This window comes from Furipterus horrens, unplaced genomic scaffold (genome assembly GCF_987537825.1).
Source record: "Furipterus horrens unplaced genomic scaffold, mFurHor1.1.pri manual_scaffold_6, whole genome shotgun sequence".
Taxonomy (NCBI): Eukaryota; Metazoa; Chordata; class Mammalia; order Chiroptera; family Furipteridae; genus Furipterus; species Furipterus horrens.
In genome coordinates, this window is record NW_028327176.1 from 89,538,131 (window position 1) to 89,561,130 (window position 23,000).

General features: G+C 43.1%; 1 protein-coding gene and 1 pseudogene across 1 annotated transcript; both read left to right on the top strand.

The window, feature by feature from the left end:
- The first annotated feature begins 1,280 nt into the window (after positions 1–1,280).
- Positions 1,281–3,404, top strand: LOC150006907 (oligosaccharyltransferase complex subunit OSTC pseudogene; annotated as a pseudogene).
- On the top strand, positions 3,319–19,706 carry LHFPL5 (LHFPL tetraspan subfamily member 5). The gene is made up of 4 exons (XM_090280420.1): positions 3,319–4,010; positions 9,928–10,164; positions 16,177–16,204; positions 17,831–19,706. The coding sequence occupies exons 1-3, from the start codon at positions 3,599–3,601 to the stop codon at positions 16,185–16,187; spliced, it is 660 nt and encodes a 219-aa protein (XP_090136546.1). The 5' UTR covers positions 3,319–3,598; the 3' UTR covers positions 16,188–16,204; positions 17,831–19,706.
- Positions 19,707–23,000: the final 3,294 nt, after the last annotated feature.

Sequence of the window (23,000 nt, forward strand, 5' to 3'; positions counted from 1 at the left end):
ATTTAGCCAATACATTGGTCAAAACCTACTCTGGCTAATAAAAGCAAAAGGGAAAGGAATGGAAGGATACTGGGTGGGTCAGAAAGTTGAAGAAGGAACAAGGCTACCTATTTCAGGTCTGAAACTCCCAGTAGCAGGAGCTCATGGATTGTTTCTTGAGGATATTGCCATGACATGACTATGCAACAACTTTTTTTCCTTATGTCATCTCACCAATAATTCAGATTCCCCAGCCCTGTCTAGGGTCTTCATGCCATGTGGTTGGCTGTCCCGCCCAAACCTCAGGAAGCAGAAGAGACTACTCTCAGAGGCCAGGGAACAATGCTGAACAGGACAAACAAAGGGTGTCCACCAGCCCCTCAGAACTTGGCCCCAGCCTAAGGCTTTTTCTAAATGGGGAGGGTGTGGGGAAGAGTCCCTACCCTGGGGAAGCTTCCAGTCTGATGCTGGAAACTGGTCACAAAACCAGAGATTTAAGAGAAAGAGGGAATATAGGTAACAGTGCAAATATGTTCAAAGCAGAGTTCTTTTTTTTTCTCTTTAATCCTTGAGGATATGCTTATTGATTTTAGAGAGAGTGGCAGGGAGGGAGGGAGAGAGGGAGAGAAGCATTGATGTTAGAGAGAACATTGATCAGTTGCCTCTTGCATACGCCCCAACTGGATCCCCAAATGGGGACCAAACCTGCAACCTAGGCATGTACCTTAACTGGAAATTGAACCCATGACCCTTTGGTCTACCAGATGATGCTCCAACCAAGTGAGAAACTGTCAGCCAGAGCACTAAGGTTCTTTTTAATAGTGAAAAACCAGAAATTGCCAAAACATCCCTCGAAGGGGAAATGATTAAACAATTTTTATACAAGCATTAAAATGTTTTTGAAAAAAAATAGTAATATAAGAAAATATTAATGGTGTAATGTTAAGTGAAAAAATTGAATACTAAACTGTATATACATTATTATCTAACTGTGTAAAGCAATATATGCAGAGAGAGGGAAATATGCCAAAATGTTAACAGGTAATAATAATAATAATAATAATAATAATAATAATAAAAAAATTTTTTTGAGCAGTTTTATATGTGAGGCCCTGGGCTAAAGAGTTTACACATAATACTTTGCCTGATCTTTATGTGACAGAAAATATTATCCCCGTTTTATATACAGAGAAACTGAGGTTCAGGAAGCTAAATTCATAGATGATCACTTAGCTAATAAGTGCCGACTTAAATCCAGATCTGTCTAAAGCCGAAGTCTGTCTTTGAAGGTCATCTGTGGCATGAGATCTAAAGCTGCCCTTGCCACCACCAACACAGAGATTTTGTACCGACTCCCATTATTAGTGCTGAAATGCCTCAACCCGAAGTTGAAGAAGCCACCCTGGGCGAACATGCCCTGGGACATGACCGTGCACGCTCTGGTGGTGGTGTCTTACTTCCTTATCACAGGAGGAATAGCATATAATGTTATTGTTGAACCTCCACGTGTTGGCTCTGTGACTGATGAACATGGGCATCAGAGACCAGTGGCTTACTGAGCCTGCAGAGTAATGGACAATAGAATATTATGGAAGGACTCGCATCCAGCTTCCTGTTTATAATGGGAGGTTTAGTTTTCATAATTCTAGACCAACCTAATGCTCCAAACATTCCAAAACTCAGTAGATTTCTTACTCTAGTCATTGGATTTGCCTGTGCCCTATTGAGTTTTTGCATGGCTAGAGTATGCATGAGAATGAAACTGCCGGGCTATCTGAAGAGTTAGAGTGCCTTCTGAGAAGAAATCTGTGAATACTGGATTTGTTCCTATTACTGAAGTTTTAAAGACTATAACAATTCTCTGATATAAAATATGGGAAAGGATGAAAGCAGCAGAAAAGAAGCAACTAGTAGAAAACATGGGAAGCATATTAAAGCTCGAATATCTTCTTGGTATCAAAGAGACAAGCTTATCACAGTGTTTTCTCCTGCTGACCTACACCCTACACTGACATACCAATGATGTTAAGTGGCATTTTCTTCTTAGTTTTTAATTTCTTAAAGAAAATATACTCCATTTCTACAACTATAATATTGAATAGAATGATTATTTTTTTACAACTCTCTTAACATTTTTTGGCGATAACATTTCTGACTTTCAGAAATTAGTGTAAAAGCAGGAAGCATGATCCCGTGAGTGGAGGACTCGGGACAGCTGACCAGCTTCACTTTGCCTTTAAACAGTGTGTGACAATACATGCACGTAAGGCTGTTTTCTGAACAATAAGGTGTATGAAGGGAGCAGAAATAAATAATCTTTCTTATTAAAAAAGAGATAATCTTGTCTTTCCTTCACTCCTGATGTTGGGGTTATGAGTGATTTTTATTTTATGTAACTTTCATGAGTTTTCCTAGTTCTCTACACTATCTACTTGCCTATAAAACCAGGAGAAAGATGTATGTTTTGAAAAAGCAGGGAAAAAGAAATATGCAACAAAAACCATAAACAAGAAGAGAAAGACATTGTATCAAACAAAAAGCATATGTTAAGGTCTGAGAAATCTTGTAAGAAACGTGTATGTTGTAGTTGCTTCTGTTATCAATCTGCATTGCAAATATATATAATGTATTTATAAATAATTATAAAATATTTATAAATAATATGATATATTTAAATACCGTGCATATTTACTTATATGTAATTATCTCACTGTTTTTGAGGGCAGGGGCCCTGCCCTTTTTATCTCTGTGGGTTCTTGCTTAGGAAAGTTATCCTCCAACATAAGGCTTAGCACAGAGTAGGCTCCTGGTAACTGTTGATCGAAAGATAGAAACTAGAAACTAGTGACCTGAAGATAAAATCAGAAGAGGCTTTGCTGACCTCCAGGGGTATTAGAGGTTCTGGGAGGGCGACCAGGGAGCGGGGGAGGTGGGGGGAGCGGGGGACGGGAGAGGAAGAGGAGGGATGGGATGGGGACAACACGCAGGAAGCGGTTTTGAGGCTGGAATTGAGTGAGAGGAATGTGACAGCCACAGTCCCACCCTCCCAACTCCTGTCCTCGCTTGGGAGAGGGAACAGGGGCCTCGGTTCCCTCTGGCAGCGGGTGGGTCGGGCAGGGTCGACCCCACCCGGCCCCGCCCTGCCCCGCACAGCCCCGCCCTGCCCCGCACAGCACCCTGTGGCAGTCTGTCCCGCCCCTCCTCCTGGAGTCCCGGGGGCGCTGGCCGCGGTGCTGAAGCAGCGGGCCGCGGAGGGAGGGAGGCGGGGCCGGGCCAAGGGGCGGAGCTCTCTGGGCTCTGAGCTGAAACGGACGGGGGCAGGGCGGCGCCAGCACGCCCAGGACCCTAACGGGCCTGAGAGGAGACAGGAGACCCGAGACAGGCCAGGTAAAGCGGACACAGGCACCCGGACCAGCTTTCCTTGAAGAAGCCAAGGTCGTCCTCCTTGTCCTACTTATTAATTCTCTTTCCTTTACCTTGGAGGGACCCTCATCTTGTACCCTGACCTCAGCCTCCTTTTTAGACCCGGCTGAGGAGTGAACAGCTTCCAGAAGCCGCAGACACCGACTTCCAGCCCACAGGCCACAGCCCAGGCCAGCCAGGCCCCTGCGCCCTCACCATGGTGAAGTTGCTGCCTGCGCAGGAGGCCGCCAAGATCTACCATACCAACTACGTGCGGAATGCCAGGGCGATCGGTGTGATGTGGGGCACGCTCACCATCTGCTTCTCCATATTGGTCATGGCTCTCTTCATCCAGCCCTACTGGATCGGAGACAGCGTCAACGCACCCGAGGCAGGCTACTTCGGCCTTTTCTCCTACTGTGTGGGCAACGTGCTGTCCTCTGAGCTCATCTGCAAGGGTGGCCCTCTGGACTTCTCCTCCATCCCCTCTAGAGCCTTCAAGACTGCCATGTTCTTTGTGGGCTTGGCCATGTTCCTCATCATTGGCTCTATCATCTGCTTCAGTCTGTTCTTCGTCTGCAACACCGCTACAGTCTACAAGATCTGTGCGTGGATGCAGCTGGCTGCGGGTGAGCAGAGATAGTGGGCGCGCAGGTGGGGGCCCACCCAGAGGCGGATTTAAGGGCGGGCGCACCGGGCTCGCGCCCTGGGCCCCGACTTCTGAAGGGCCCCACAAAACCCCAACTTTACACTTTTTTCTAATGACACCAAGTTTGGTTTCATTACTACGCTGCATAAAATATGGTTAACATATATTTTTATTTTCCCTGTCTCTCTTATTTTTTTTAAGGGGCTAATATTTTCTTCTGTGCCCAGAGCCTCAACTGACCTTAATCCGCCTCTGGGCCCACCCCAGGCCATAGGTGAAGCTGCCCCATCCCATCCTCTGTGGAAGCTCTGGGTATCCTACTCAGCTGTCCTCCTTTATCCCAGCCCTACTTAGTGCTCTGCAGAAGCCTCAGAGGAGTAGAGAATCTTAGAACGGCTGAGATGGAAAGGACCTTAGAGACCAAGTTGTTCAACTGCCTTATCTTGCAGCTGAGGAACTGAGGGCCAGAGAGGGCAAGTGACTTTCCCAGGAGCACATAGCTAATTGGTAGAAGAAATCAGGTGTCTTGACTCCCAGGTTATTACACCAGGGGCTGTTGCCACTCTGGGAGGGAGGAAAAAGAGAGCTCCCATTGTCAGCTCTGTGGGAATGCGACCAAACTGCAAGGCAAAATAGTGATGCCAGTCAAGCACATTCTAGTTGTTCACATCACCCCCTTCTGTGAATTTGTTCTTTCTCCTTTAAGGATTCCCCAGATCCCTGCCCTCACTTTTCCTTTCCTACCCCAAAATGCTCTCAAGGAGGACTCTAGGGTCAGTCATTGATTTAGAGTGTTGTGCTGCATGTGACCTCTCCAACAGAAATTTACATTTAAGGTCCCTCTTACAATGTGGAATAAAAGTCTTTGTTCCCTAATTATAGGATTCCATACTTGAGGTAGTAAGTGGGAGTGACATTTTGTGATGTGGACGCGGGTACTGTCTAGGGTCTTTAAAACCATGTAGGGTAGGTGGTTACTTGTGGTACTCAGAGGAAAGACCTTCCAAGGCCCCTTTTCCTGCTCTTAGCCCAGGCAGGCCTCAGTGGGCCAGCTGGTCCTACTCTCTAGAGCCCAGGAAGAGATGGCTTAAGACTTGGTCCTGCAATCATTGGTCCCTCCCCACCCCAAGGACTGTACACACCTTGACCATAGTGGAGAGCGGTCCAGTGCTGGGGACTGCAAACAAAAGTGAAACTGCTTGGCTATGGTTGACTAGAATGAAAAGCGGTGTTATCTTTAACAGCCGGAATGAAACAGGGATCAGAATCCCAGACAATTAATACATGGACTCAAGACTGTCTGAGGTGGAGGGGACCCCAGGGAAATTCAGCCCCTGCCCCCTACTATAGATGAGGAATCTGGGGCTGAGAGAGATGGTAAGACTTGGCCAAGCTATAGCAGATCAGCTAGCAACCAAGCACCTGGGAGAATGAAGGTAGAGATGCTCATTTACGCAGTGTAATAATTTGCAGAGTACCTTCACATATATCATCTGCAATGAAGTGGGTATTCCTTCCATTTTACATGTAAGGCTCCTAGGAGGTAACTTGTCTTTGAGCACATAGGTAGTGAGGGACAGAACCTTTGATTCCAAATCTTGTACCCAGGCCTTTCACCAGCCTTCAGAGCTGCCCCCCTGCCGTATTCCTTTCCTCTGTGGTCTCTCTATATGATGAGGGAAAGGCTGGGGGTAGGGATAAAGCAAGCCTTGGTGGGCAGTGGGAGGAAGAAGGGGGAATGAAGATTTAGCAGTTTTGTGACGAAGTGGAGTAGAATGGACCCTGGCATGCTGCCAACTGGTCCAGCATATCAGAGTTAGGGGATGCTATGAACACAACCATCCCTTTCTTTCTCTACAGTGTCCTTCCCCCAACCTCCCACAACAGGTGTCATTTGCCAAATGACAGTGCTGGGAGGGCCTGGGTAGGGGAGGGGTCACCTGGCCATCTGAGCCAAACTCTGAGTCATGGAACTGGAGACACTGTTAGCAAAGGCAGCCAGGTACCATCCCATGAAACATTTACATTGCGGGAGAGCAGAGGTGGTGTCATGTTCCATTGTTCAGTGCTGGGGAAGGGAAGATGAGCCAAGGGAGGAATCAGGAGGTACTGTGTCCTGCAGCCAGCAGCTGGGAGATGCATCTATTTGAAGAGGCCTTAACCAGTTAGCTTGACCTTGCTAGGAAGCCTGGGACCAAGAAAGGGATCAGGAAAAGGGCAAGAGGACTGATGACTAGATCAGCATGAGGCTGCCCTTAACAACATTAGATGAGCTTCTGGATGCCAGGGGTAGGCTGAGAGTGGTCCCAGCTCCTAGAAACACAGGCAAGGCAAGTTGCTTGTCTCTTTCAGTCTTGGTAGCCTCATCCCCTATCACAGGGTTCTTGTGAGGACAAGATGATATAATGCACGCAAAACACTTTGCACAGTGCCTGGCACATGGTAGGTGCTCAGGAAATGTAAAAAACACAAAAAACAACTTTATCCATCAGGATGGCTGTGGTGACACCACAGTAACAAACAACTCAAATCTTAGTGTCTCAAAATAAAGGTTTGTGTCCCCTCATGGTACACACTCACTGAGGATCAGTTGGGGGCTCTGACCTCACTCTTCTTCTCTTCTGGAAACAAGGCTGATAGAACATCATCTGTCACTGCAGAGGGACAAGGAGCTCCGGATGGTCTCCCCCAAGCTCTTAAATGTTCTGGCCTAGAAATGCACACATTTTATTGGCCAAAGAAAGTCAGATGGCCTCAACTAACTTTAAGGGAGGGAGAGGGTCAAGGAAGCAGAATCGTACTGTGTACCTGGAATATTAGTGAACAGCTTAATGACATCCACATTCACCCAAGCTGCCATCCTTCTGACTTCAATGTCAATAATAAGAGCCACTACTAACATTTGTTGGCCACTGACAGTGTACCAGATACTATAGTAAACTTTCTATATATAATCACACTTAATCCTCATAACCCCGATATTTCAGGTATTATTATCCCTATTTTACAGATGAGAGAATGGAAGTCAGAAAGGGTAAGTAAACTTGCATAATACCTTACACAATGCTGGCCTCTACTTATAGCCCTGAGGCACCACAAATGGGCTGCAGGTGGATGGGTGGGGCGCTTACAGAGGGCTGTGGTGCCCATAGTAGTAACTTGTTCCCAAGTCAGAGGCCCTGGGCCCTTTTCCAGAGCCCTCATAGGGAGACAGTGTGGAAGGGGAAGGGGCCAAGGGGAGAAGCGATGGGGAGAAAAGTCCAGAAGGGCAGCTCCTGTCCACATTTACCTATGCATGAACATTTGTGTATGTGTGTGTGTGTGTCCCCAAAACCCCCAGTTAATCTGGGGACCATGCCAGGCACCAAAGGCATGAGGGGAAGCCCACAGGTTTTATCTAAGTATCTTCCTGAAACACTTCTCAGCTTGTCGCTAAGTCTGAAATGCCACCACTAAACACATTCAGCTCTTTGGAGAGATGTCTCAATCTGGGAGTAGAGGGAATTAACTTTGAAGTCAAGAAAGTCAGGAGCCATGAGCTCAGGACTTGGCTCTGCCATAGCTGGATGACTAGGCAGGTTACTTAGTTTCTCTGAGACTTCAGTTTTCTAATCTGTAAAATGGGTCATTAATATACGGCCTACTTCACAGAACTATTGTCAGGGTCAAGAGAAAAATAGTACATGAAGTATTTTGTGATCTATAAAAGCACAATGTAAATGAGTTTCTCTTATAAAAAAATCAAAGGAGGGTAGATAGACTTAGGGGGGGGTGGCGAGACCCTGATCTTTACACTTCCCTGTGCACTTGTTTGCTCTGCTGGCCTTCCTTACAGGAGCAAGCTGAACTCATATTAGGTAAGTGGGTCCTGAGAGGTGCTTCTCTGAGGGGCTCCTGGGTAGGCACAGCCTTGAGACTAAAGGTCCTCCTGCCTGCGGAAGCAGGGCCTGGATGGGAAAGAAGCCGCCCCTGCCTGTATGGTGGCTGTGCTAGGGGTTACTGCAATCACACCCCAGGAGTATGTCACCTGTCTGTGCAGCTAAGGTAGTTTGATGGGGAGGCATGGGAGAAGTGAGGGGAAAGGGAGGAAATGGACTCTGTGGCTGTGAATACTGAGTCAATGAAAGCACTGGGTGGGATAATAGGAATAACACTCACACATGTCAAGTATGTGCCAGACACTGTTCTGAGCACTTTTCCAATATTAACCCATTTGAACCTCACTGCAATCTAAACAGATAGGTACTGTTATTATCCCAATGTTACAAATGAGGAAACTGAAGCAAAAAAAAAGTACAAGTAGCTTGCTTGAATCACACAGGTCGTTAGCAAAGAACTGGGCTTGAAGTGAGGCAGCCAGCTCTTGTGTTTCCCAGCTGTTCCCACTGAGACGATCACCTGGAGCAGTGCATTTAAAACAGCAGTTCCTGCCCTGGACAGTGTGGCTCGGTTGGTTGGATCATCATCCCGTAAACTGAAAGGCTGCGGGTTGGATTCCTGGTCAGAGCACATGCCTGGGTTGTGGTTTCAGTTCCTGGTTGGGGTGCATATGAGAGGCAACCCATTGATGTTTCTCTCTTTTCCTTCCCCTCTCTCTAAAATCAATGGGCATGTCCTTGTGAGGATTTTAAAAAAAAAGGAGGGGGGGTTCCTAAGCCCACCCCTGATCCAGGAATTAGCATTTTAAAACAAATATTCCAGGAGATTCTTAAATTCTGGGAAGTGCAGGCAACTGCACTGTGCTGGCCTGGGTGAAAATGAGAAGACCCGATGGCTTAAATGGAAGGTTCATGAAGGAAGCAGTCAGAGATGGGACTGGAATACTTCCTGTGCTCATTGAATCTAAGATACCTGAGTTGTAGGACACACCATTATTCTATGTGCTGTAAAAAGGAAAATAGTGGGATGGCCAAAAAGTTTGTTTGTTTTTTCCATAAAATGGCTCTAGTAGCATTTAGTTGTCTTTAACTTGATTCGAAACAATTTTTTTAGATTGATTTGTGACAGCTGTCATATCATTGCACACTTAAAAAATCATCAGAATTGGTGAATTTTTGTGCAGCCATCTTAATATTGATGATGGAAGAAAATACGCAACCTTTTTGGCATATTATACTTTATTATTTCAAGAAAGGTAAAAACACAACTGAAATGCAAAAAAGATTTATGCAGTGTATGGAGAAGGTGCTGTGACTGATCAAATGTGTCAAAGGTGGTTTGCAAAGTTTCGTGCTGGAGATTTCTCACTGGACAATGCTCTGTGGTTGGGTAGACCAGTTGAAGTTGATAGTGATCAAATCGAGACAATCAATGTTGTATACCACATGGGAGGCAGCCGACATACTCAAAATATCCAGATCATAAATTTATTGTGTCTTTTACTTTATGGAAAAAACCATATAAACTTTTTGGCCTACCCAATATTTCTAATTAAACTATGGCCTGAAGCTTTCTCATTACACTTACTTCAGAGATGTTGAGATACGAACAAATGTACATACATCTTAGGAGTGATGAGTTCTCTGGGCCAGGGCTAGATTTTGGAGGGCTTCAAAGCAAGGGTAAGTGGTGCCTCGTCAAGTCCAAAATGAGGAGAGCGGCTGAGAGCATGGTTGGACCCCATGTTGCTGTGGCAGAACACGCCCTGGGGTGCAGAGCCCGACTCTCTGTTCTCTCCCTCTGCCTCTGCCTGCTGGCTTCCAGGGCAAGCTGCTTTAGCTCTTGGAGCCTCAGTTTTCTTGCGTGTGTTCTACAAGAAGGATGGTGGGAGATGTCCCTTTGTGCCTCTCAAGGCTGTTAGCTCAAGGAGAATGGAGGTGACAAGATGACAGCAACTCGAGGCGGGAGGTGGCAGACTGAGCACACCCAGACTGACACCTCTGCTCCCGCCCACTCAGCCACAGGCCTGATGATTGGCTGCCTGGTCTACCCTGACGGCTGGGACTCAAGTGAGGTGCGGCGCGTGTGTGGGGAGCAGGCTGGCAAGTACACGCTGGGCTACTGCACCATCCGCTGGGCCTTCATGCTGGCTGTCCTCAGCATCGGCGACGCCCTCATCCTCTCCTTCCTGGCTTTCGTGCTGGGCTACCGGCAGGATAAGCTGCTCCCTGATGACTACAAGGCTGATGGTCAAGGTAACTCGCCCTACCCCAGGGAGGTGGGGCTTCCTCTCAGCCAGTCACTGAGACTTGGCCCCTGGCCAAGAGGTGGGGACACCAAGTCCAGTCAGACACAGCTCTTGTCTCAGGCCAAAGGCCAGCGGAGGCTTGCAATATGGCAGGTGATAGACCTGTGGGGGAGAGGCTGTTCCTGGTGAAAGGATGTCCCCCTGCCCCCTGCATTCTCAGGGTCTACCGGAGAGTCCTGTTCCAGCATGTGGAGCCAGGTGTGACCTCCCTAGAAAGTGGCCCAGGGGCTGGCTCTTGAAGTAACACTGTAGGTTTGCTAGGTGGACCATGGGACAATAGGGGAGCAGAAGGGGTGACTTGTTGGGGAAGGAGAAAGTCATGCTAGGGTACAGACGGGACAGCTCCTGGACTGAACTCCCTGGGGTTAGGATAGTCTTGGGGTTCTCCATGCGCCCATCCTGTTTCAGTTTCCTCTCCTCCAAATACTCCTCAGTCATCAAAGTCAGTTGCAGCCAACCCTGGAGGCGCAGGCGGACCCTTCAGGAAGCCTCTTCTGACTGCTTCCCATGGCCTCCCTTCCTCCAGGGCTCCTGTCTCTCATAGGCTCTCCCTCTATCTTGAGGGGCTAACTTTTTCAGCACATACATTTCATCACCTTGTCATAGGGCAGGGCCTGTCTCACACCCTGTGAATCCTGAAATGCCTATTTCCAGCAGGTAGCCACTATGAGGGCCCTGTCACATCTCAGAGACCTCTCCAGTCTCCATTCCGCACAGTTGTCTTCATATCACCCTAGGACCTGAAGTAGAAGACACAGCCAAACTCCCTTTTCCCCTGTGACCACAGACAGTTCTTAGGGTAGAACTCAAAGCTCACAGAAAGGTGGAAGCAAGGAGGGACACAGAACTCAGGTCTTCTCTGGCTCAGCCCAGGGCCCACTTCTCCACAGGGAAGTAATTGGGAACATCTCACCATTCTTTGGAAGTGGAAGAAGAGATTCACAAACCTAAGTTATATGGTTAAAGATGGAAACAAAATTACCAGAATGAGCTGGGCCAAAGGAAAGAAGAGAGATGCAGTTCTATTGCAGCAGTCCTATAGTTCCTGCGTCCTGGGCACCCTTAGGACCTGGGTGCCTTGTAGACTCCATAAAGGGAAGGGAAAGGGAAGTAGTATTTACTGAGGTTCTTCTATGTGCAGGAATGATGTAAGGTTTGTTCTTAGAGGCCATTTTTATTTCATCCTCACAGCAACCCTGTGAGGAAAGGTTGGAGGTGGGGATCCCAGCAATCTGCAGATGTTCTGCATAGAGGGAAGTCCTCCCAGGGAGGCCTCAGCAGGAGCTCCAGAGGCAGGTGTCTAGCTCTCAGCCTCAGGGGCCACCCTTAAATCCACCTGGACACACACAGAGCATTTTTATATTATTTATTTGTATTCTTTTTTTCTCAGAAGGGATTCTTTTAGCTAGAAATTTTATGCATATTAATTCCTCTTTAAACTGCTTTCTTATAGATGGTTTTCTTCCTTTGACACTTTCTTTACTAATCAAAATGTCAATTCACTTCCCTCTCCTTCTGTACCCCATGCATGTTGCCTTCAATCTTTTCAGATGTTCTCCTCTGTGTACTTTAGTCCCCTCACTATCAGACAAGATTCAATTTACTCTTTTTATTACCTGTTAGAAAACACACACATAACCTTCCTGAATACATCTAACTATTCAATGAGGTAGTTATTGTTTCTGTCAAAGCACAAAATTGGGTCAGGAGAGCAGAGTTTGAATCCAAGTTCTATCTATCTATCTATCTATCTATCTAGTTATTTATTTATTTAAAATAGAATTTATTGGAGTGACATTGCTTAATAAAAGTATATAGCTTTCAGCTGTACAATTCTATAGTACATCATCTGTATATTGTATTGTGTGTTCACCACCCAAAGTCCAGTCTCCTTCCATCACCAATTATCTGCCCCTTTACCTTTTCCACCTCCTTCCACCCTCTTCCCCTCTGGTAATTACCATGCTGTTGTTTGTGTCTATGAAGTTTGTTTGTTTGTTTTCTTAATCCATTCACCTTTTTCACCCAGCCCCAAGCCTGCCCCTGACAGCTGTCAGTCTGTTCTCTATGAGTCTGTTTCTATTTTGTTGTTTTTGTTTTCATTATATTCCACATGAGTAAAATCATATGGTTCTTGTGCTTTTCCTGGCTGGCTTATTTCACTCAGCATAATGCTTTTCATGGCCATCCACACTGCTGCAAAGGGTAAGATTTCCATTTTTTTTTTAATGGTTGAGTAATATTCCATAGTACAAATGTACCACAGCTTTCTTTTCCACTCATCTACTGATGGGCACTTGAGCTGCTTCCAGATCTTGGCTATTGTATGAATGCCAGTTCTTTGAAGTCACTTTACCTTAGTGTTCTTTCCAGTAAAATGGGGGGCACTAATCCCTGCTCTGCTACCTCAATTGTTGTGTGGCATAGAAGAAACAACGAAAGCAGAAATGAAGCATTGCACAAGTAGATAGTTGCTGATCTACTCTTTAGGGATTAAGGAAGCAAAGGAAAATGACTATGGGCTTTGGAGTCAGAGCTTGGTTTAAAATTTTGGCCCCATTGTTAACTAACTGTGTGACTTTACAGAGGTTACTTAACTTCTCTGAATCTCAATTTCCTGATATGAGCCTTATTTCCATGGAGTTAAGTAATCTACTTCCAAAGATTGTGCTTAGGAACAAGATAAGAACGTCTGCTCTTGTCATTTCTATTGAAGATTGTACTGGAGCTTACAACCAGGGCAGTTAGTCAAGAAAAATAAACAGAAGAAATTGAGTTTGGAGAGGAAGAAGTAAAAATATCTTTTTAACAGATGACATGATTTTCTATATGGAAAAGCCTAAATAATCCACTAAAAAACTATTAAAGCTAATATGCAACTTCGGCAAGGTTGTAGGATATAAGAGCAACATACAAAAATCTAGTGGATTTGTGCCCTGACTGGTGTGGCTCCATTGGTGCATCGTCCTGTAACCAAAAGATTGTGGGTTCTGTTCCTGGTCAGGGCACATACTTGGGTTGTGGGTTTAATCCCTGGCCCGGATGTGTAGGATCCCCAGTCAAGCACGTGCAGGGGCAACTGATGAATGCTTCTCTTTTGCATTGATGTTTCTTTCTCTTTTTCTCTCTCTAAAAGCAATGAAAAAGTGTCCTTGGGTGGGGATAAAAAAATAAATTAAAATCTAAAATAATTTATTGGATTTGTGTACACTACCAATGAACAACCTGAAAATGAAATTAAGAAAATAATTTTGCCCTGGTTGGTGTGTTTTAGTGGGTTGAGTGCCGGCCTGTGAACTGAAAGGTCGCTGTCCATTGGATTCCCAGTCAGGGCACATGCCTGGGTTGCAGGCCAGGTCCCCAGTTGGGGGTGTGTAAGAGGCAGCCCATCGATGTTTCTCTTTCACATCGATGTCTCTCTCCCTCTCTTTCTCCCTCTTTTTTTCTCTCTCTAAAATATAAATAAAATCTAACAAACAAACACAATTTCATTTACAATAACATTAAAAAGAATAAAGTATGGGAAAATGTAACAAAATAAGTGCAAAACCTATACATAAAAAATTTAAAACATTGTTGAAAAAAATTAAAGGCCTAAATAAATGAAAGCATTCATGTTCATGGATCAGAGGACCTTAATATTGTTAAGATGGCAATATTCCCCAAACTGATCTACAGATTACATACAATTTCTATCAACGTTCCAGCTCATTTTTTCCAGAAATTGACAAACTGATTGTAAAATTAATGTAGAAATGCAAGAGACCCAGAATAGTCAAAACCATATTGAAGAAGAAAAAGTCAGAAGATGGATATGTCTTGATTTTACAACTTACTTCCAAGCTACAATAATCAAGATGGTGTGGTATCTGCAAAAGAGTAGACATACATATCAATGGAATAAAATTGAGAGTCCATAGTGGGGATAAATGATAACAGGAAGAATAAATAAATAAATAGTCCAGAAATGAGCCCCAAAATCTAGGGCCTATTTTCAACAAAGATGCCAACACCAGTAAATGGGGAAAATAATAATCTTTTCAATAAATGATGTGGGAACAACCAGATATCTATATGCAAAAAAAAAAAAAAAAGGTTAAGTTGGATCACCTACTTTACATCACATATTAAATTAACTCAAAATGGAACAAGGACCTAAATGTAAGGTATAAAATTATAAAACTCTTAGAAGAAAACATAGATGTCAATCTTCATGACCTTGGATTAGGCAATGGTTTCTTAGATATAAGAGCTAATACACAAGCAACCAAAGGAAAAAATAAATTGAATTTCATCAAAACTAAAAACTTTTGTGCTTCAAAGGACACTATCAAGAAAGTGAAAAGACAACTCAGATATTGGGAGAAAATATTTGCAAATCTTAATTATAATTATAGTATAATGATAGAATATATTAAAAACCCTTACAACTAAACAATAAAAATACAAATAATCCAATTTTTAAAATGGGCAAAGGATTTGAATAGACATTTCTTCAAAGAAGAAATACAAATGTCAATAAGTGCATGGAAAGATGCTCAACATCATTAGCTACCAGGAAAATGTAATTCAGAACCACAATGAGATATCATTTCACACTCATTAAGTTGGCTATAATAAAAAAGATAAGTGTTGGTGAGCATCTGAGAACTTGAAACCCTCATACACTGGTAGTGAAAAATGTAATATTTTGCAGTTGTTGTGGAAAACAGAATGGCTGTTCCTCAAACAGTTAAACATAGAGTTACCATGTGACCCATAAATTCAACTCCTAGGTATATATGCAAGAAAATTGAAAACATAATTCATGTAAAACTTGTGCATGAATGTTCATAGTAGTACAATAGTCAAAACACGGAAACAACCCAAATGTGCATCAACTGATAATGGGTAAATTATATATATATATGTATATATATGTGTATATATATATATATATACACATATATATATACACACACAGTAATCCCTCTCTATATCGCGGTTCGCTTATCGCGGCCTCAATGTATTGCGGGATTTAAAAAAATATAGTTAATTATTTATCACGGATTTTTCACTATATTACAGGATTTTGCGGTACTGTATATGTATCTTGTTAAAGTTATATAGGTTTAAGAGTTTAAAATAAATGTAAGGTTCCTACTTTGTGGGGGCGGTGGGTGGGTTTAGAACGTAATACCCGTGATAAGTGAGAGAATACTGTAGTCAAACAATGGAATATTATTCAACCATTAAAAGGAATGAAGTACTGAAAGTTGCTATGATGTGTGTAAATCCTGAAAAATTACACTAAATGAAAGAAGCCAGACACAAAAGACCATACAGTGCATGATCCATTTATATAAAATGTTCAGAATAGGCAAATCCATAGAGAAAGAAAGTAGTAGTTACCTGGGGCTAGGAAGAGGGGGAAATAGGGAATGATTGCTAATGGGCACAGAACTCCTTGTATGAAAACGTCCCAGAACTAGATAGTAGTGACAGTTGCACACTCTAGTGAATATCCTTTAAACAACCAAGTGAAGTAAAATTTATGTTAGTGAATTATATCTCAAGAAAAACAAGATTGTGTTGAGGATTAATAGTGCATATAAAGCACTTACAGTGCTTGCATATTATAGGTGATTAATCAATATTAGCTCTCTCCCCCTTCTATCTTTCTAGTATCACCACTTCTTACATTGTCCATCTGCCCAACCAATAACAGCTCCTGTGCTCAGTTAGTTGCCCACTGGAACCTTCAGAACCTGGGGGTCCAGTGGTGAGGGAAGAAGTCTAATTAGGACCTTATGGTCTGATAATGGAGACAATCTAGCAATGTGGAATCACAAACTGGTAAACATTATGAACAAAAAGTGCAAGCTTTCTTGAGAATGAATAAGAGAGATTGTTAGGGGAGTTCCCCTGAAAACAAGGCTTGGTTGTAAACAAACACTTTTCTTTCTCTTTTTTATTGCAGAGGAAGTCTAAAGCAGCTGAAAGGTCTGGTGAGTAATGCCACTGGAGGGTGGTCTGCATGCCTTTGGATGGGCTGTGGCTTCTGCTTCCTTCTTGAATTTCAGCTGGAATGACTCATGGGACTGATCTGTGGGCTGTGGGGACGACCTAGGGACGGGCGCTAACTGGCATCTGAGCCCTTCACTGAGGGGTAAACGGGAATGCTTTAGCTTTACTTGTGTCCTGAGAAGTGGAAAAAGAACAGGGAGAGAGGAAAGAATTTAAAACAGGCAGGTAGTTTCATAGACTCATCTTTCTGTGGAGTGTGGCAAACAAGAACGACTTTTAGAACTCATTATTGTAATTTGGACCCTGATTTTCAGAAAGAATTTGGAGTGCTTTGTAAGCCATATACTAGAAAAACCTAATAAAATAGAAACCAAAATTCATAAGGAAAACAAATATTCCAGAAAGCTAGGCTAACAGAATTACTGTACTGAGTATTAAATTAAACTCCATGCTTCCTGATAGCTGAGGCAAAGAGAAAGACATGATATAACCAGTTTTAATGTATGATTTAAAAGGAAGCACAACATATTAATATCCTTATTGTCTTTTAAGTTTACAAAATGTGATTTAACAAGAACATTAAGGAACACATTTTTTAAAAAAGAAAGGAAAGCCCAGGACAGCCCTGGCCAGTGTGGCTCAGTTGGTTGGGTGTCGTTCTGTGAAGCAAAAGATCGCCAGTTCAGTTCCAGTCGGGGCACATGCCTGGGGTGTGGGCCTGGTCCCGGTTGGGGCACGTGTGGGAGGCAGCTGATCCATGTTGCTTTCCCTCTTTCTCCCCACCTTCCTCTCTCTATGTAAATAAAATCTTAAAAAAAGAAAAAAAGAAAAGTAAAGCCCAGGACAGTATCAGCTCCAAAACAGTTGTCGTTTATTAAGGATCTACATACTGCAGGCCAGGCACTTTGTGTGGGTAAGGGGGAGTATCTCCCTTTAAACTATTCTTAAACTTTTGCAAATTAATTTCCAATCTGTGACCACATAGCTATACATTTTTTGAATTATAAATCAGCATGGCACCCCCACCCCACCCCCAGGATGCTTCTCAAACTTTAATATGCATCCAATCAGCTGGGGATCTTGTTCAAGCACAGGCTCTGACTCAGTGGGGGAGGGAACACAGACACTGCATTCCAACAAGTTCCCCCATGATGGGTGCTGGAATTGGGATCGCACTTTGAGTAGCAAACTATTAGAATGTAGATATTTTCCCAATGTTCATTATGGAAGTTTTTAAAAACTGCCAACTCCACAGCACTGGTGTGCCATTTAATTGTCAAATCGAACCTTGGTTATTAGCCATTTTGGATTGCTGTCACAGATAATGTTGATAGCTTCTGGAGTGGAATTACGGAGTTACAGGTAACTGCCCCTCTGTGTTTGCTTCTCCCTCCCCTTTTGCACTACATCTTACTTACATTTTAATGGACATAAATATTTTTCTGGAGGGATATGGAATACTTTCTTATATAGTGCAGAAGATTGCATGCCTGGGTTGAAATGAATAAAAATGTGAGCATCCCTGAGGAAGTTTTCATTTCTATTGGCTTTAAAAATGTCAAATTTTATAATCTTAAATTCTTTTGTTGTTTTAAAAAATATCACAGGCCATCTGTTTCCCTGACACTGTAAAATTAGGGAATAGTGTTCTTCAGAGATGAAACTTGTTCCTGCCCAGCACCCCTGTCCCCAGCTGCTAGAGACCTGAAGTCCTGAAGCCCTCACCACAGAACTGGAACCTGGCGCTCTCCCGAGACAACGCTGCCTACTGTCTACAGAGAACTGTCAGGTGAAGCAGAGAAGTGCGGTGACCCTCATCAATGATATGCAGACACAGGTCCCTCTCTCCTGACCAGGGACCCAAGTTCTCTTCCTATCCCTTCATATCCGCAAATCGCTTTTCCGTTTTTGGACCTCGCCACTGTGAAAGGAGAGGGTGGAGTGAGTCCATTCTAAGGGCCTCCAGGTCTGAGACTCCCACAACCCAATTCACCAGGGACACCTCCTTTGAAGGCACACCAAGGGATCGCCACCGGCTCTAAAGAAATCTGAACAAGAGGCAGCTAAGCGAGCTGGATCATTTCAATATGTTTGGGGGGTCCTTTGCTTCTCCTTTCTCACATTTTATTTTCTTACTGATGCTCAGAAGTGGGTAAGGAAGAGAGAAGCCACCAGAACTTGAATCTATCAGATAGTCTAATAAAGATTAGGTGAAATAGAGCCTAAGAACTTGAGACTAAATTGACTTTTTTCCTTTTGGAACCCCAAATCACACCTCTTTATAGTGCCCACGCTGACCCAATCAGAGCTGGCTACCAGATTCAGAAATCTGTTGTGTTCAAGTGATTTGTTATAGTAATTGATAACATTTCTTGTAAAACACTGGATTTGGCACACTAAATGGCAAGTCTTTGCCAGCCTCCAGAGGGGAATTCAGTTTGGATAATACCTCATTGTAGCAAATGCCAAGACAATGACAAGTTCCTCAGGCCACTGCCTGTCTGGGGAACAGTGTGTAGAAACAGGGTGTTGTTGGGTCCCGGGGAACAGGTGTTTTCTGGCCTTCAGTTATTTACTCAGGAAAGAGAAAATGCGGGTGCTGTTCTCACAGGCGAGATGGGTACATGCTGAACAAAGCTGTAATGGATCTTGTCACAGCTTGATTCAGGAGCAGTCAGGGATATGGGACACAGCGGGCGTCTCACTCCTGGGCTGTAGAGTGTGATGTTTCAACCAATGCCCTCTGACCACGTGCCCAGTCAGTTCAGACGGGTGAGGAATGACAGCCTCCCAGCACTGTCCCGGTTATTGCTGATGGGAACGTTTTAGAATGGGACTTAAGAATAATCATATTCATATATCCTTTTGTTATGGCTGAGTTTACTGTATTTTTAAATTACCATTTATCCCCTCACATTTCCCCCCCTCCGACCTGCAATCACCACCCTGTTGTCCATGTCCACGAGTCCATTCATATTTTCTAGCGCTGACAAAATTATTTCAGAGCCAGGCACCTACTTTATGAAAGTTAGATGAATGACAGAATTCCACAAATTCTGTAGCTTATTGAGTTTTCTAGCTGTATTTGTTCATTTATTTCTTATAATTTTACTTTTTATAGAAGGCAAAAAAAAAATTCTAAAAGCCTATTGTCAAAATATTTCTCACTGAAATGGCAACTACAGTGAATCACAGAAGCTTCCAGGGGCTTAAGGTGCACCCACCTGCCAACAGCTTGCACTGTTCTTGCTGCGAGCAGCGAGCTTCTTCAGTGCTGGGGGAGGATCGGCAAATGTCACCACCCAGTGTCTCCCCTTTAATCTTCAAGAAAGCTCAGAATTCAACCTCTCCATAATATTAACGATTTTTGTTGATATCTAGTAACTGTCTCTCAGCTAAAAGTGGCGTTACCTTTAAATTCTTAAAGAGCAACTCAAATCTCAAATTTGACAGTATATAGAAAATCAATAAAACCAGCACCCCTCTAACCAAGTTGCCTTATTCCTTTCTTTCTCATTTCTGGTTTGCCCAGCTTGGGCTGGGGTCTGGGGCCAATTGTGATGCCCGTCTCACCGACAAGGACCAGCCCTGTGCACATACGGCCGAGCGAGGAAGGAGTCGTCTTTTATTCCTGAAATGTCTACTGAAGGATACCCCAAATACTTTCATTCTTACACCTCTGTATTACCTATTGCTGCATAAATTACCCAGAACCCAGTGGTTTTAAAACATGTTTGTGTGGGTTAGAACCTAGCAAGTCTCAGCAGTGTCTCTGCCTCCTCCAAGTTTCTCACGGGGCTGTAATTACGGTGTTGGATGTGCTTCCAGGCTCAGCGCTTGTCCACAGGTCGTTGTACTGTGGGCCTCTCCACAGCAGAAACCACATGACACCTTGCTGCCCCAGAGCAAGGGTTCCAAGGTGAGCAACAGGGTACAGACAGAAGCCACACCCATTCTGTGACCATCTCAGAAGTGATATCCTGTCATGTTTGCCTTCATCTGTTAGGACAAAGTCCAGCCCACATTCAAGACAAGGGGATTGAGTGTGTGAATAACAGGAGTGGCAATCTGTGGGGCCCTTTTAGAAGTTGTTTTCCAGCTACTCATAATTAACTGCTTTATTTATTCTTGGTGTCATAATTAACTTCTCTAATTTCCTGCTGCAATGGGCATTTACCAGTAAGCTTTATTGGAACAGATTAGATTCTAATAACCTCAGATGCTGCCGATGGATGTTTGCTTTACCATAAAGTTGCTGGAGATGAAAGAAGGGCGCTGGAGATGAAAGAAGGGCTCTAACCCTCATACTCAGTCCACTTTTGTTACCTAACCTCAAGAGGATTTATAGTAAGATCCACTAATTCCCAACAATGACTGTACTTTCCTCTATATTTAATAAATCCAAAACTACCAATGCAGTATCTTAGGGGTCCAACTTCTAAGAACACAGTTCAAAATGTAGGCCGCCGATGCACCTTCTGTAACACAGTCCAGTTCTGCCAACTGGAGGAAAAGTCTTGTTACTGTATTAAAGTGAGGGAAAGCTAAATCTGAATTAGGGATGAGAGAAGATTGCGATAAAAAGTGCATTTGGGAGAGTATAAAATCAAGTGGATCGCCTCCCTTTATAAGGAATGGTACAGTGGGCAACAGAACTAGATACTAATACAAACTTGCTTAGTTAAAACTTTTAAAACACTTAACATGATCTCAAATTTTCTGGCTTTTAAACTGGGATATTTGACTTCACAAGGACTGGTGTGAATTAATATTTGTGCAAAGACTTAAAGACAAATGCATCATACATTTAGTTTTTTAATTGCAACTTTTAAAAACAAGACAGCAGGACAAAGTTCTTCCTCAGTAGGGCTGAAGGTCCCTATATTATCTTTAATGTTTGTATTTTTATCTTTATATAGTTTTGAAGACTAAAGAGCAATATAAGTTACCAGTGCCTCAGTAACTAACTCCAAAGGTACCAAGTTGGTGGACAAAACACAAAGCTTCCTTGGTATCAAGACCTGATTTTGGGAGCAAATAAAAGTCCAGATTATATTATCAATAAATCACTAATTTTCTGTGCTAAGAGCAAATCACTTCCTTTGTTAAGGCCAAACGAACTCTACAGGCTTCAAAAATAAAAGAATGGCCCTGGCTGGTGTGGCTCAGTTCGTTGGAACACTGTCCTGTAGACTAAAAGGTTGCAGGTTCAATTTCCAGTCAGGGCACACACCCAGGTTGCGGGTTTGACCCCAAGTCGATCAGGGCACGTTCAAGAAGGCAGGCTATCAGTGTTTCTCTCCCCCTCTCTCTAAAAGCAATGAAAAAATGGCCTTGGGTGAGGATTAAAGAAAAAAAAAAAAAAGATAGTAATGAAACCTTTTTGTAACCTGGCCATTTTTGGAGTAACTAAATGGCCTCCCTGTGAACACTCAGGGCAGATGAAAAGTTAAAAGAGGGGTTGTAACTTCGCCCTAGGTTGGTCGTTCTTTTGAGATAGCAATAAGCTCTCCTAGAACAGCACTTCAGTTTTCCAAAACCCTCTGAGTTTTCCGTCTATATATTTAACGCAAGGCTAGATTGGTCAGTGTGGTGAACGTACTGGTTTGATGAATCCTGATTACGTATTTTTAGGTTGTTTTTAAAACAGGTTCCAATATGGTCAACATTATAATGTGAATACACCATGTATGTCTTAAATACGGCACAATGAAAACAAATTAACTAGAACAGTTTATGGTTCAGGCGTAAGAACTTTCTATTAGTAACACTAAAAAATATCACAAATAAAAATAAAAAGCAAATTAAAAAACTAGAAAAGAATGTGATGGAAAAAGACAAAATACATTACCAAGTCCTTACCAAGTCACCAAATAGGGAAGTACACAAAAGAAAGCTGGGTAACTTGGGTAAATCACAAACACACAAAAAATACAAATGGACAATAAGACCCATGAAAGAAGTTTCTGACCTCACCAGTGACCAAATATGAAAATTATTACAAGACACTCCTTTTTTGGGCAAACTGGCTATTAGGAACAAAATGAGTGAGATTATAACAGGCTCAAACACTCTTGGTCACAGCAAAGCAATCCAACTCTTCGCCACATAAGCCAGGCAACATTATTGTCTTAAAATGTGCTTACTCTGGCCCAGCCATTCGATTTCTAAGAATTTATCCTAAGGATTAAATCAGACAAGTGTATGAAACCTGTGTGCACGTGTTCACCATGCCAGTGCCTCAGAGTTCGCAAACCTTTGGTACTTTGCACATAGAGCGATTGTAACCTGACGGGGAAAAAACACACCAACAATATTCTGGGACTAATGCTGCCAAATGTAGGGAATAACAACTCTGAGAATCTTCTGAAATGTACTGAGTCCACAGCAATCCCAATTCAAAGATAGAAGAAACATTAGAAACCCCACAAGATAGCACGTGTTCAGGTTGTACAGTTTCATTGTATATTTAAGTTCAAAAGAAAAATGAACTCAACCCCTTCTTGCACTCTGAAGCTTGGGTCAGACTAAAATGGGCAGTGAGTGAACACAAATCTTCTGGTAACATGTAGGTTATTAAATTGTTTATTGTATTGCATTTACAAAGAAAACAGACAATGCATCCAGTAGAAAGAATAAAAATGTATTCAGGATTTTAACTGACAGCAAATAGAAATCCTTTAGTGAAATTGTGGCAATTTGACAGTATTATGATTAAGTTCAATAAAGTTACATGGGGTACTCGGAAGATCAAATTCTACAGCTGCCTCTTTCTCT